The sequence below is a fragment of the Periplaneta americana genome, chromosome 12 (assembly GCF_040183065.1).
Source record: "Periplaneta americana isolate PAMFEO1 chromosome 12, P.americana_PAMFEO1_priV1, whole genome shotgun sequence".
NCBI classification, from domain to species: Eukaryota; Metazoa; Arthropoda; class Insecta; order Blattodea; family Blattidae; genus Periplaneta; species Periplaneta americana.
Genome location: NC_091128.1, coordinates 51,261,177 through 51,275,800, shown reverse-complemented (window position 1 = coordinate 51,275,800; position 14,624 = coordinate 51,261,177). Strand labels below are relative to the sequence as shown.

The following is a 14,624-nucleotide window of genomic DNA, read 5'->3' as shown; positions in this document are numbered from 1 at the left end:
GTAAAGGGTAGAATACCAATACTTTTCAGGTTAATGGCACAGTGAGTTCAGTGACCAAGATGTTTCATTGCTGAAAATTACATCGAAAATATTCCACAAAAATAGCGTATTATGTGGGACTTGAGCACAACAAACGGGGTATTTTATAAAGACATTATATATGAAATGTGCAGGGACCGGACCAAAAAAAGCACATTACACGGGATAGCGTAATAAGCAGGCGCGTCTTATTGAGGTTTTAGTGTAGTTTCATTTTCTGCATTCTTTTGAAGAATGTAAATATATGAAATTCGACTGGTATGAAGTAAAATAATTTATCTTAATTTATATATAGATAATTAGGTTCTTTTTTATACTTACTTCTTTCCCATTTCTGACAAAATACACAGGGACTACTGTACTAAAGGAATCTCCTCTTCCCTCTGATACCTGGTCAAATTTAATTCCACAACCTATACGGTCTCCACATTCACACCGTGTACACAACTGGGTACCTCTGCTGCCCTCTTTGTATAACCTGTGTAGAAAATGAATTACTATTATCATCATAGTACCTTAAATGGCAATCATGTACATCTAATTGTATGATATGACAAACCCTGCTAGTGAGCTATATTTTGGCCATGTGATTAGCAATTGCATAGAACTAGTGTTGGAGCACAATAGAAGGTACAAAAATCATCTTGTATGATTCTGTATGAAAATTAAAACTTTTACACAAAATGCAACAAGTAGCATAAAAACAAAACGATGAAAGAGTAACGAACGGAGAAAAATTCTCTCTGGTGCCGGGATTTGAACCCAGGTTTTCAGCTCTACGTGCTGATGCTTTATCCACTAAGCCACACCGGATACCACCGGAATCGTCTCAGATTTAGCTCCAACTCTTGGGTTCCCTCTAGTGGCCGCCCTCTGCACTACGTCATAGATGTCTATGAACGTAGGACCGAAGTCCACACATGTGCTGAAGTGCACTCGTTATGAGTGACTAGTTGGCCGGGATCCGACGGAATAAACACCGTCTTAAATCACGAAGTGATTTACGCATATCATATATATTATTTTAATGTACCGAAGTACATATGATATTTCCATGCAGATATTTTGCGTCATCATACGATGAAAGAGTAATGGAACGGTATCCGGTGTGGCTTAGTGGATAAAGCATCAGCACATAGAGCTGAAAACCCGGGTTCAAATCCCGGCACTGGAGAGAATTTTTCTCCATTCCATTACTCTTTCATCGTATGATGACGCAGAATATCTGCATGGAAATATCATATGTAATTCGGTACATTAAAATAATATATAAAAACAAAAGGCTTAAATGGTTCTATAATTTCTTGAATGAACACTTCTGTGCCATTTGATATGATAATAGGCTTCCAAATTCAAGCAATCTAAAGTAGGCCTGTACCAAAATGCTATTTCAAGTACAACTCTGTTCAATATTAAATCAGCCATGTATGCTGATGACTTAGTATCGGACATCCACAAATCCTGGGATCCTGAGATTACTATAATATTTCAAAATAAAAACATTGAGAAATACAAAAATTACAAATATCTAAGAGTAATATTTGACCAGTCCACTGCTGTGGAGTAATAGTTAGAATTTCTGACAGTGAAACGAGTAGGCCCAGGTTCAAATCCTGGTTGGGACAAGTTATCTGGTTGAGGTTTTTCCCGAGGTTTTTTCTCAATCAAATGCAAAGAATTGTGGGTAACTTTCGGCATTTGACCTTGGACTCATTTCGCAATCATTAATTGACATATGAGGTGTTTCGTTGCAAAATCAGATACATCACTAAAACATAATTTTTCAGTATGAAGGAAAAACGTTTGCAAGGAACCAAGGATTTGCAACCAATACTATTCTTTCATCATACAAATCCATGAGATGTATCTGCTTTGGAGCATAACAGTGCCATAACAGTTGTAGAATCATATGAAGATATGAAATGTAACATTAACTAATTTTCTAAAAAAAAAAGTGATGTAACTGATTTGAAACTACACTCCTCATTTCATCATCATCTATGCCATAGACTGCATTAAGTTCATGGTGTGGCATACTGTACTTGTACAAGAGGATAGCTGTTCAGCTACAAATAGGCCTATCATTCACAAAACAGAAGTGATAAGCACCAATAGGACTCAGGCTGTAGTATAAGTGTTTTAGTTCTTCCTCATTCCAGAGAGAGAGAGAGGGAGAGGGGAAGGAGGAGGGGGGGGGGAAAGAAAAACTACAAAAAATCTGGAAACACAAGGATTCAAACAGAGAAGATCACCTATTACAAGACAAATTCAACATTAATAAAACTAAAACAGGAAAACTGCCCTTACCATTTTATCCAACAGACATACCCATTTGACATCAACAGCAGTATGGAACTGTTGGGAAATGTCAGAGGCATGCTCGCCCGAGCACATCCACACACATGCACACTATTTTTCTGTTAAAATATTATAAATATCCTCAGCGATCAAGAAATAACTTTAAGCTAGGATTATACAATGAACATTTAAAGAGTATGAAGGACTATGTAAACAAACTCAAATGTTATAAAGACTGGTGTTTATATTTTAATGTAAATGTTAATGAAGTTAATGAAAACTTCAAAAAGGCCTGTAATAAATATCAAGAACAAACATGTCAAGTCAATCTTTCACATAATGTCGATTAACAAGTGAAGAGTCCACTGCAAGAATGATGGATGTCATTTGGAATACATTTTGTAGGAGAAGCAATTGAAAGTTTGAAATGCTTAGCGCTCAAAGCTTAACTGTGATTTTCCAATCATTACTGGACAATGACTATCAGTGTTAATGCCATATAACTCTCTATGTACATTCTATATGAAGGGTACACGGGAAAAACGAACAATGTCACATTTCCATTAAAGGTGAGACAGTGATCTATTTCAGTATATTACTGCAAAATTTATTGGTGTTTCTACTTGAAATGAAGTAAATGATGAGTGTATGCGTGGTTTTAATTCTCCTTTACCACTTTTGGTAAAAATAACACTGATGTTTGTAGTAATACAGTGAATTAGATAATGGCATCACCCTTAACATCATTGTGACATTGTTCGTTTTTCCCGTGTACCCTTCATATGTCTTAAGCTATGCATTGACAGTCTTGGTTCATTTTCGACAAGAAAGTGACCTCAAGGCTTCATGTTGGAACCTCTATTTTTAATAATCACCTTCCATCTAATGTTAAATGTCAGTCAATGCTTTCTGCTGATAATACCACTCTTTATTTAACAAACGATAATATGAATATTTTAAGCGGGGCTATGTTTAATTCTTTCTCTGAAGCTAGTCAATGATTTTCAGCTAATAGTTTCTACCTTACCGCTAATAATACTCATAATGCTGTTTAAACTAAAAAATGATATTTAGGATACTGCAAAGTCACATGTAAAATTATTAGGAATTCATATTGCTTTCCTCTCTGATTGAGGTCCTGGCTGATACATACATCTATTATCAGCAGTACATCTCACTTGACGATATGTGGCAGTGGAAGAACAACTGTTCATGAACATCTGAAGTCTCATTAGTGTAATATGTTATTAGTCAGCGAGGTATGGAATGGAAGGGGAAAGGAACTGGTCACCCTACCCCATTACCTCCTGGCTTAGGTGTCTCATGAGTGATGCCTTATTGTGGTGTCACTTATGAAGTTAAAATGTGTCTTTGTACAGTTCACGAATAGCAACAATATACTGATTCTAAACGGACGTGACATCGTTTAATAATACTTACTGGCTTTTAAGGAACCCAGAGGTTCATTGCTGCCCTCACATAAGCCCGCCATTGGTCCCTATCCTGAGCAAGATTAATCCAGTCTCTATCATCATATCCCACCTCTCTCAAATCCATTTTAATATTATCTTTCCATCTACGTCTCGGCCTCCCTAAAGGTCTTTTTCCCTCAGGCCTCCCAACTAACACTCTATATGCATTTCTGGATTCATCCATACGTGCTACATGCCCTGCCCATCTCAAACGTCTGGATTTAATGTTCCTAATTATGTCAGGTGAAGAATACAATGCGTGCAATTCTGTGTTATGTAACTTTCTCCATTCTCCTGTAACTTCATCCCTCTTAGCCCCAAATATTTTCCTAAGCACCTTATTCTCAAACATCCTTAACCTATGTTCCTTTCTCAAAGTGAGAGTCCAAGTTTCGCAACCATACAGAACAACCGGTAATATAATTGTTTTATAAATTCTAACTTTCAGATTTTTTGACAGCAGACTGGATGATAAAAGCTTCTCAACCAAATAATAACAGGCATTTCCCATATTTATTCTATGTTTAATTTCCTCCCGAGTATCATTTATATTTGTTACTGTTGCTCCAAGATATTTGAACTTTTCCACCTCTTCAAAAGATAAATTTCCAATTTTTATATTTCCATTTCATACAATATTCTCGTCACGAGACATAACCATATACTTTTTCTTTTCGGAATTTACTTCCAAACCTATCTCTTTACTTGCTTCCAGTAAAATTCCCGTGTTTTCCCTAATCGTTTGTGGATTTTCTCCTAACAAATTCACGTCATCCGCATAGACAAGAAGCTGATGTAACCTGTTCAATTCCAAGCCCTCTCTGTTATCCTGGACTTTCCTAATGGCATACTCTAATGGTGATAGTGCATCTCCTTGCTTTAGCCCACAGTGAATTGGAAACGCATCTAACAGAAACTGACCAATAATGATGATGATGATAATAATAATAATAATAATAATAATAATAATAATAACAACAACAATAATAACAAATAACAACAACAACAATAATAACAATAACAACAATAACAAATAACAATGACAAATAATAATAATAATAACAATAATAATAACAATAATAAGAACAATAACAACAACAATAACAGCAACAACAATAACAATAATAATAATTATTATTTATTTATTTATTTATTTATAATAATAATAATGATAATAATTTATTTACTTATTTATTTATAATAATAATAATAATAATAATTATTATTATTATTATTATTATTATTATTATTATTATTATTTTATCCAAGAAGCTTATGCACAAGATATTAAGAGCAGAACACAAGAGAAACACTGGCAAAGGGACATCTTAGAAATACCAAATAGGCCAAGAAATGAAGCAGTCACAAAGTTCCGCTTATGCACTGGGCATGACTGCCTAGCTCAATACCTCCATTATTTTGGCTTACTATGAGTCCCAAAATGTACCTTGTGTAATCTACAAGAAGATATGAACAGGGACCACCTACTTCGCTGTCCAACCTTAACCAAAGTGAAAGAGTGTGACCGATACTGGGAGGCGAGGAACTTAATGAGACAATGAAGAACATTTTTTTCTCCTTTTGGATTTCTATGTCTTATTTTTTTTATTATTTTATTTTTTTATATTAAAGTTGTGTTTAGGTCAAAAATGTAAAAAATCAGCAGCATCATAAAGCTGTAGGTCCAAATGACCTAGTCTGACAAAATGAAAATATGTGCTGTCTTTTGTGAGATCATTCTACACCATATGTTTGTTTTTATTTTTTCTGTATTTTGGATTCATCACAGTCTAATGGCTTCTTGTGCTTGCTGAGTGGCATTAGTGATAGCGAGATGATATTTGGTGAAATGAACGCAAGAACTTGCTGTGGGATTACACTTGGGGACAACCTCGGAAAAAATTAAATCAGGTAATCATCCCAAGAGAGAACAGCAATAGTTATAAATTAGTGTAAACAGAAAATCTGGCCATAAACATACCTTCCATCATCAGTCATAAGTCCAACAGATTCTGTTGCACATCCAACATGTACATCTAATGGACAATGCTTTGAACATAGTCCAATTGAAATACTTCCATCCATTCCAGTGTCTATTATCTCAGCCTCATAATAACAGGTGTCGGGTGTCAAGGGATTGTTGGCAATATAGATACCCACTCTGTCGTCATCATCCGGTGCATAGCTACAAAACACAAAAGTACCACACGTTTTATTTGAGAAAATTGTTACTGATAATTCAACACGTTCATTTTCTGTTTAAAAGATATTCATAACTGTCATTCAATTAACATACAAGAGGCAGTCGCACTGGACATAGGCCTATAAAATAGGAATTAGAAAATTAAAATACAACACTTGGAGAATTACTCGTAATTTAATTGACGAAAGATTTTATATTGTCACCTTAGAACTATAAGTAGACAGCTTAAAAATAGCCAGTTTGCAGGAAACTGGTTTGCAAAATTTCAATGAAATTCTATGCTTTACAGCATACGAAGATTTCGTGTAAATTCTGACTTGATTAGAAATGAACTGTACTTTGGGATCTGTTCAGAATAATTTTGTAAAATTTAAAATTGTTTACAAAAAGAATGGGATACCTATTTGTTGCACTGATCCTAAAATACGTATTAAGATAAGTTATCTATTTGTAATTTGGAAAAAAAATCAACTTCAAGCAGTCTTTAGTATATTTATTTACCACAAAAAAATGAAATAATCATAAGATGCAAAAATAAGAAGTTGTAAGTAAGCACATTTGCTTCGCACAAAATAAAAAAAAAAAAACACTGAAATAATCATTCTCTTAATCACTCACTCTCATCAGATGAGTTACCTCCTTGACAGTTCAGGTACTGTATTGTATTTATTAACATTCCATGGTATTCATACATTGCTTCACAGCTAGAATATGGAACAAGTCAAAAAACTTAATACTATTATAAAGTCTTAATTTATAGTCACAGTCTAGATAAAAATATATACAGAAGAGATTTACAATATAGTCTACTAGTGCAACACAAAGTTTTAGTATCAATTTCATGAAGCGTTATTGAATGTCATGAATTCACCTACAGAATAGAAGGCGTGAGAAATTAGGTACTTCTTTACTTTGGCCCTAAATAATCTTATGTTTTGAGTTTCATGTTTTATATCGATAGGGAGGCTATTAAAAATTTTTACTGCCATATAACACACTCCTTTTTGATAGCATGATAGACTTGTCAATGGAGTATGAAAGTAATTTTTTTGACGTGTATTTATGCTATGAACTGTTGAATTAGTTACAAAGCTTTCACGATTACATAAAAGGAAGATTATTAATGAAAAGATATACTGACAAGCCATGGTGAAAATAGTCCTACAAGATTCCCTAGATTTGGCACCTACTATTATTCTAATTACTCTTTTTTGTAATAGGAATATACTGTTACTATCTGTGGAATTTCCCCAGAATATTATTCCAAAACTCATTACCAAGTGAAAGTATGCAAAGCATATTGTTTTTAAGGTATTGATATTTACTATCTTTTGCATAGATCTAATAGCAAAACAAGCTGAATTTAGTTTGGGGGTAATTTCTTTAATATGATTTTTCCAATTTAAGATATTATCGATTTTTAAGTCAAGAAATTTGGTTGTTGTTGTTGTTTCTAATAGGAATTTATTGTTAATTATTGCGCTAGAAATTTGCGAGGTTGAATTAGGACAGGATTTAAATTGAATTATGTTAATTTTGTTACAATTTAATACTAATTTATTGACTGAGAATCAGTCACATATTTTGAAGAGAATTTCCTCTATGTGTTCTTAATATGGTAGATTTTCGTATTCTGGACCTAATGCTGGAGGAATTGACCTGAATAGAGAAGTCAAATCATCATACTTTTTCTTAGGTATAGGCAAGATGCATGTGTATAAAGACTGGTGTCTGACAATGAGAAATTGTTGGTGTTTCTTGTTTTATTTATTTATTTTTTTTGTTACATTCTAGTTCTCTAAACTTCTCATTAAAACTTTCTTTGAATTGCATAAGAAATAGACTTCTTTTTGTGGAATTCAGCCAGCATATCTTCTGTCAGCTGACTGGCTTTCGATTTTCATCTTCCTTTATAATGGTCACGTGGTGATCCAGATGACCCAGATGATAGTTCCAATCTATAATTTTTTTATGTGTTATTCCATGAATAACTGCAATTTTGTTACCCTTTCTTCTTGTACTTCAGGTAATAATCTTCCAGTCAGCAGGCCAGTTTACTTTTCCGACCCTTTTTGCTCCACAGTGATGGCCAAATCAACAATTATAAATTTTAAATCTATGGTTTCTAGATTAGACAATTCCTGAACAGAAGTGAAGCACAATGCAGCAACAAATCTGTTCAGGTTCTGTCCACCACAATGTTCACTGGAACAGGAAATGTGACTTCTACCACAGTCTAGTATACACAGTCACGAAGCTCAATACATAGTAAATATGCATCCATAGATAGTTGCTAACCACTAGGATCACTACTATCGCTTCATTACAAACAATGCGAAATAGTACTGGCACCCTCACAACTGAAGCTTCGTGACTGTATATACTAGATTGTGCTTCTACTTTGGACCACATAAAACAATCTCCTAGTACACTGTGAAGTTAAAAGATTTGAGGCATTGCTTATAAAATAGAGCATTGTTGGTAAGTTGGAGCTAACAAAATTTACTGAAGATCAAAACTGCAGCTTATGAAGGTCCCATCTGAGTTCTGTGCTAGCTCTTTGTCTTGTTTTTTCTCGATTAGAGCTCTATCTTTTGCTAAATATGAGAGTAATCATTTGCTTTAATTGCATCTTTGTCGACCTTAAGAGTATTGTAGGACATGCATATACGACACTGATCTTTTCTGGGGAAATGGAAACCGAGACTGTACTCCTCCGTGAAGATTTATCTTTAAGTAGCAGCAATAGCAACTTGAATGCCATTTTCTGCACATGCTGATTTATACATGGTGTACATAAGTGTGATATTAAGCGAGGGACTTAGGTATTTTATTTTTGGTCCAGAGCAACAATAGTAGGACTCAACAACTGCAAAAATTTCAATGTTTCCCCTTAAAAGTTCAAGTGAAGTGATCGTCTTTACAGAGTGGCTCTATTTGTCTTCACTTATATTTTCTTTTGTTTTTTGTTATGGCTATATCCACAACACCTTTATAGCTTTCGAGTGTATTTAAAAACAAATTCTCAGAGCAATAATAATGGAAATTCAAATGAGTGTAAGAAAGAACAAAGGTGACGAGTTGAGAATGGAATACAAAAAAAAAAAAAAAAAAAAAAAAAAACCTATTTAAATGTTTCAAACTTAACTTCTAAAACTGTGTACATGTCACGTCTGTTACAAGAAAATGGCTGACAAGTAGATATCTCGTCTAGACAAGGCAGTTTTAGCTGCACAACTGCGTAACTCAAGATACCTACTTGCAGCATTAAAAATACCTAGTTAAACACATACCTATTAGTTGAAATGGCGTTACCGTCACAACAATATATCCTGTGAGATACCCAGCTGTATCATTGAATAGAACACTTCGCATAGATAAGTGTAAAGTAGATAACTCAAAACCGACAAAATTCGGGTTTCCTGGTTGTATTTTTCAGGTGACAATATAAGCTATTAAGTTACAATAATGTCTTGTGAAAACTCTGCAGTAAAGACACATTAGAAGAATAAAACAAACTTAGCAGCCAAGACATAAGACATCAATGAACATATTTAATTTCAGTGTTCATTACGTTAACTACTGCTCAGAATTATTGAGTCTAAAAATTAAAAGTACAATATCATTAAAAGTAATACTTTTTGTAACCAAGGAAAAAATATCACCAACTGACATGATTTAAATTATTTTTTATACAATAATGCGTAAAGTTGCATTTTACCCATTGTTTTCAATGTGTAAAGTGAGACTTTAAAACACTTTAGGCACTACAATTCATTTTACACACTGCTAATGTAATATTCAATGTACAAACTTCATTCAGTAAGAAATGAATGCATTATCTTGATTTTTCATAACGTAAATATTACATGTAACACAAATAAGTAACAAATTTAACATTGAATCTACATTTTAGCCCTTATTATTCTGAAGTTACATGTAGTACTCATTGTAACAAGATTTATCATTCAACTGCTTTGTTGATTATATGGCCGGTTTAGACGGCCATGAAATCGTGAACATGAATAAAACAGGCTGCCAATCCATGGATACTTACTTCTTAATGGTTTTGAGTTTAGACAGCCATGACACTGTGATCTTATAACCTCTCCAACTAGAAATATATATTTACTGTAAATTTGTGCTATCGTAGAAAAAAACATTGTATGATACATATTCGTAAAGTTATCTTTTTGGTCCTCATGTGTTTGTGAAACAAGGTTTTAGCCTCATTTACACTCGTGCCAAAAAGAGAACCTTCACGAACTTGTCTCATAAATATTTTCCCCTTCCAAGTCATACGTATGCTATTACCTTGTTCACAGGGAAATAAATGGATTTTACCGTGATACTGTTGGTTGCTACTAACGACAAAACATTAAGTCACATTAGTTTCCTAGGGATGTAAGCAAAATATGTTTCATTCAACAGTCACATAGCAACAAACAAAATCAATCAATCTTCTTAATGTATCCAGCTGTTTGCTGACACTATAAAGTCCACTATAGTCCACTGTAGTCTATTCAGTTGTTTTTCTTGAGAAATGAGGGGTATTTTGATCGGTGTTCATTACAGATGCCATAGCAACAAACAAAAGAATACTCAACGCTCAACGACCCTCCCAACAGTTCTGATATTAAATCATGTATCCTGTCTTCTTCAGAATAAGGGCTGGGAAGTTCATGAAGAGGTCCACTGTATTTCTGAAGATGACTCTCATAGAAGAATGGCTATAATAGCAACTTCAAAAGGATACTATCACAGATTCAACTATACACATGGAGAGAGATCAACTAAGCTCATCAGGTTGAACATGAACAGGGGTCAATTTATGAGCCTTGTATTCCCTACCTTAGTGCCAAGTATAACATCCCTCTCTTCAATTGGTCAGTAATAGGTTTACTTCTTGGTGCTTGAGGTTCTTTACCAAAATTTACATGTATTTTTTTAAAACAATTATCAATATTATCTTTTGAAATTAAAAAATCAACACCCAAATTCTTAAGATTCCCTGCAGATTATACATTTCACTTATACCACTCAGAAGGTATTGATATTAACGGTGCTTAATTATTACAATTTATGTTTAAAAAAATATTCATCTTTAATTTATTATATTTGTTATTAATTTCCGGATCCTCGTGGTCATCCTTAATTAAGGCCGGACAATTTATTTTTCTTTAAATCTCTCTTTCAATATGGGAGTGGAAAAAACATTATATGCAATTCATGAGTTAAACAGAATTTGCTAGTATTTAATTGCTGCCAGAGCAATATTGCTTGGGTGCAAACTTGTCCTTGACTAGCAAAAGCTACTTATCCCCTTAATGCACAGAAATCATTATGTAAGGCACATACATAATTTAATGAAGCAATACTGTTGGTCAATGATTGAATGATCAATGGATGTTTCTGCTTTGAAACTAAAAACCACGGTGTCAGTACTTCCATGATACAATTTTACGAAAATTTATAAAGCATACTATTAATAAGACAAATTCCAACAATTACATAATAGGCAAAAATTTAAATGGAAACACACCAATAAAAGATGAAGTAGGAAAACATGGGAAGGAAACTGAACAATAATGGTAAACTTTTTATTGACTTCGCAAGCTATAATAATTTCAAAATTACAAACTCATTCTTTCAACGTAAATGTTCATAAATACAAATGGATCACAAGAATAGGTACAGGTGTAATAGATTACACTACAATAAAAACTAACAAATCCTATTAGGTTTACAAGAGTACATAAAGAGGAAGCATGCGACATTAATTCCGATCAAATTCTTTAGTATCAATGGTAGTAGTCCCCAACAAGATGAACACAAACATTTAAAGTTCACTTATTGAAGAAGAACCTATTCCAGGGGCACAACATCAATGGAATTGGTGGAAGTATTGCTTCCCTTGTATTTTCATATTTGATACTTAATCAAATATCTTACATATTTTCTGTTGAAAACTTTGGACCTGAGATGTGGTGATTCTCTACTCACTGCTCTCATCATGGGAGATGAAGAAAATATAAATCTGCTTTTCAGTAGTGTTCAAAGCAGTCAGAAATTATGCAAATTCAAGGTTGCTGGTAGTCCATCAAAATGAGGAGCCGCCATTGTTATAGAGTAGGGAAACCAGACATCCTGTTTCTAATGGAATTGTCCCTTTTTTCAGTCTCTTGTCCCCTGTCCCAAGAAAAGTATGCTCGGGATGCCAAATGTCCTGTTTTTTTTAAATGACGTCCCTTTTCCCTAAATTATTGTTAAAATATTTCTTTTTCTTAATTCAGATTGTAAGTTATGTGTTAGGAATTCAATTTGGTTTGACGAAAGGAATCAGTTTTCAGTTAAAACCATAAAGGCCATATTAATCACAAAATGTCATTTGAAAAATTTGTCTTGCGTGGACTTCTATAGTTTCCTGAAGGAAAGGCCAACACTTCTACAGCAAACTCAGTTATAAAATAAATGTGATGCAGATTGTACAGTTGATCTTCATGGAGAATATTAAAATAGTTAAAAGATAATATGAGGCAAAAATTTTGTTATGAAACAAGTTCAGAATACAGTGACATGAATATGATGTAAGGTCCAATTAACCTGAAGTAATGCACATTTCTTTTTATTTATTTTTCATTCTACACCTTTGCAATTTATGGACGTCATAGATACATCTTTTCTCCTTGTATTCAAATTTAATTTAAGTCGTTTCTGTGAGTGGCACCATGATAGTACTCCTTCAAAATGGCTGCTGTAAAGCAACATGCTGTTATCGAGTTCCTATGCTGTGAGAATGAGACAGTGGGAAACATTCACAAGATGTTGAAAAAGATGTATGGAGATTCAGCTGTCGATTGCAGTATGGTTAGTCAGTGGGCAAGCAGATTATCTGGTGAAAGAGAGCACTCCAATATTTGGGATATTTGGGATACTCCTCGCAGCGGCAGACCCTGCACTGCACCAAGTCCTGACAATGTGCAGCACGTTAACAACATGGTGTGGCTGACAAACACATAACACTGCAAGAATTGTCACTCCAAGTTGGAATAGGAGAAGCAAGTGTGTGCAGAACATAGAAACAGTTGGGGTTAAAAAAGGTTTGTACCAGGTGGGTTCCGAAGATGTTGACAGAAGACCACAAAGAAATCCGAAAAACAGTGTGCAGCGAACTTTTGGACCAGTATGAGAATGGTGGAGATGACTTTCTTGCAAGAACTGTGACAGGAGATGAAACATGGCTCCACGATTTTGAAACAGAGACAAAGAGGTTGGAGTGACATCATGCAAATTCACCAAAGAAAATTAAATTCAAAACTGCGCCTTCAGCAGAAAAAGTTATGGCTACATGTTTTTCGATTCAGAAGGACTCTTGCTTGTGGACATCATGCAGCACCACCATTAATTCTGACACATATGAAGGGTACACGGGAAAAACGATCAAGGTCCATCAAAAATCGAAACTGAGTTAATAATGCTATCTTATAGTGGAAAAGAAGTACTATCATGTGGTCTAGCTAGTAATAAGAATTCATCGTTCTTGACATTCTACTACGTCATTTCTATTAAATACACACATAACAAAGTATTAAGTGCTTAAACTTTAAAATTCGTTTTTCTCGAAACTTTCTAAAATGGACCTTGATTGTTATTCCCGTGTACCCTTCATATGTGCCAACTCTCAAGAAACTTCAAGCTCGACTGAGTCGTGTTCGACCACATCGGGAGAAGCAGGATGTTCTGCTATTGCAGGACAATGCATGGCCACATTTCAGTCACAAGACACAGACCAGATCAAAAAACTTGGATGGACAACGCTGAAACATCCGCCTTACAGTCCTGATCTGGCACCATGCGATTACCATCTCTTTGGTAAACTGAAGGAATCTCTCCGCAGAACGAGATTTGAAGATGACGACTCCCTTGTGCACACTACTAAAGAGTGGCTCAGACATGTTGGTCCAGACTTTTACCGTACAGGTATACAGGCCCTCATTCCAAGGTGGTGTAAGGCAGCATGCTAAAATTTAAACATATTGTTCTGATGGTATTGTTGCATTATCAATGTTTAGCGTTAATATGAATATTCTCTGTGGAGAGTCTGAAAATGTTTGGGACAGAAGGCACATAAGGATGCTTCTAAGCCCTGAGAATTCAGTGATAGCAGTCTCACTAGTAAATAAAGGCCACAGCTACTACTAAGTTGGTGAAATCCTGGGTACGTCCTGCAGTAGTATATCTTTCGAAATGTAAAATGTTTCCAGGAACTGAATACTTTTCAGAAGAGGCCCAGATCAGGCAATCCAAGATGCACTTTGGCCAGCCAGGAAGATTGTTTCTTGAAGCTCAAGACCTGCAAAAATAACTTTTCACTACTGTTGAGGCACAACGTCACCTGACAGAAGTCTACAATACAATTGTAAGTGAAAATACAGTGAGGAGGAGGCTACATGAGACAGAGCGAGTCTCAAGAAGACCTGCCAGAGGCTCAGAGCTTACTCCACAACACCGAAGGGCCTGTCTATGTTTTGTGCAAAGACATGAACATGGACTGAGGAACAGTGGAACAAACTGCTTTTCAGTGACGAGTCTAGATTCTATCTAAGGTCACC

The 14,624-nt window shown here is 34.7% G+C and overlaps 1 protein-coding gene and 1 non-coding gene across 3 annotated transcripts in view; one reads left to right on the top strand and one right to left on the bottom strand.

The window, feature by feature from the left end:
- LOC138710418 (SPRY domain-containing protein 3-like) overlaps positions 1 to 14,624 on the bottom strand; it is a 74,243-nt gene that overhangs the window by 42,051 nt on the left and 17,568 nt on the right. For both annotated transcript variants that reach the window (XM_069841305.1, XM_069841306.1), the window contains 2 exons: positions 5,791 to 5,994; positions 361 to 517 (listed from right to left, as the gene is read on the bottom strand). In XM_069841305.1, the coding sequence (XP_069697406.1) occupies positions 361 to 517; positions 5,791 to 5,994 (361 nt within the window). The remainder of the gene's footprint in view (positions 1 to 360; positions 518 to 5,790; positions 5,995 to 14,624) is intronic.
- TRNAY-AUA (transfer RNA tyrosine (anticodon AUA)) lies at positions 1,142 to 1,213 on the top strand. The gene has a single exon. It is a non-coding gene; the product is annotated as a tRNA-Tyr (tRNA).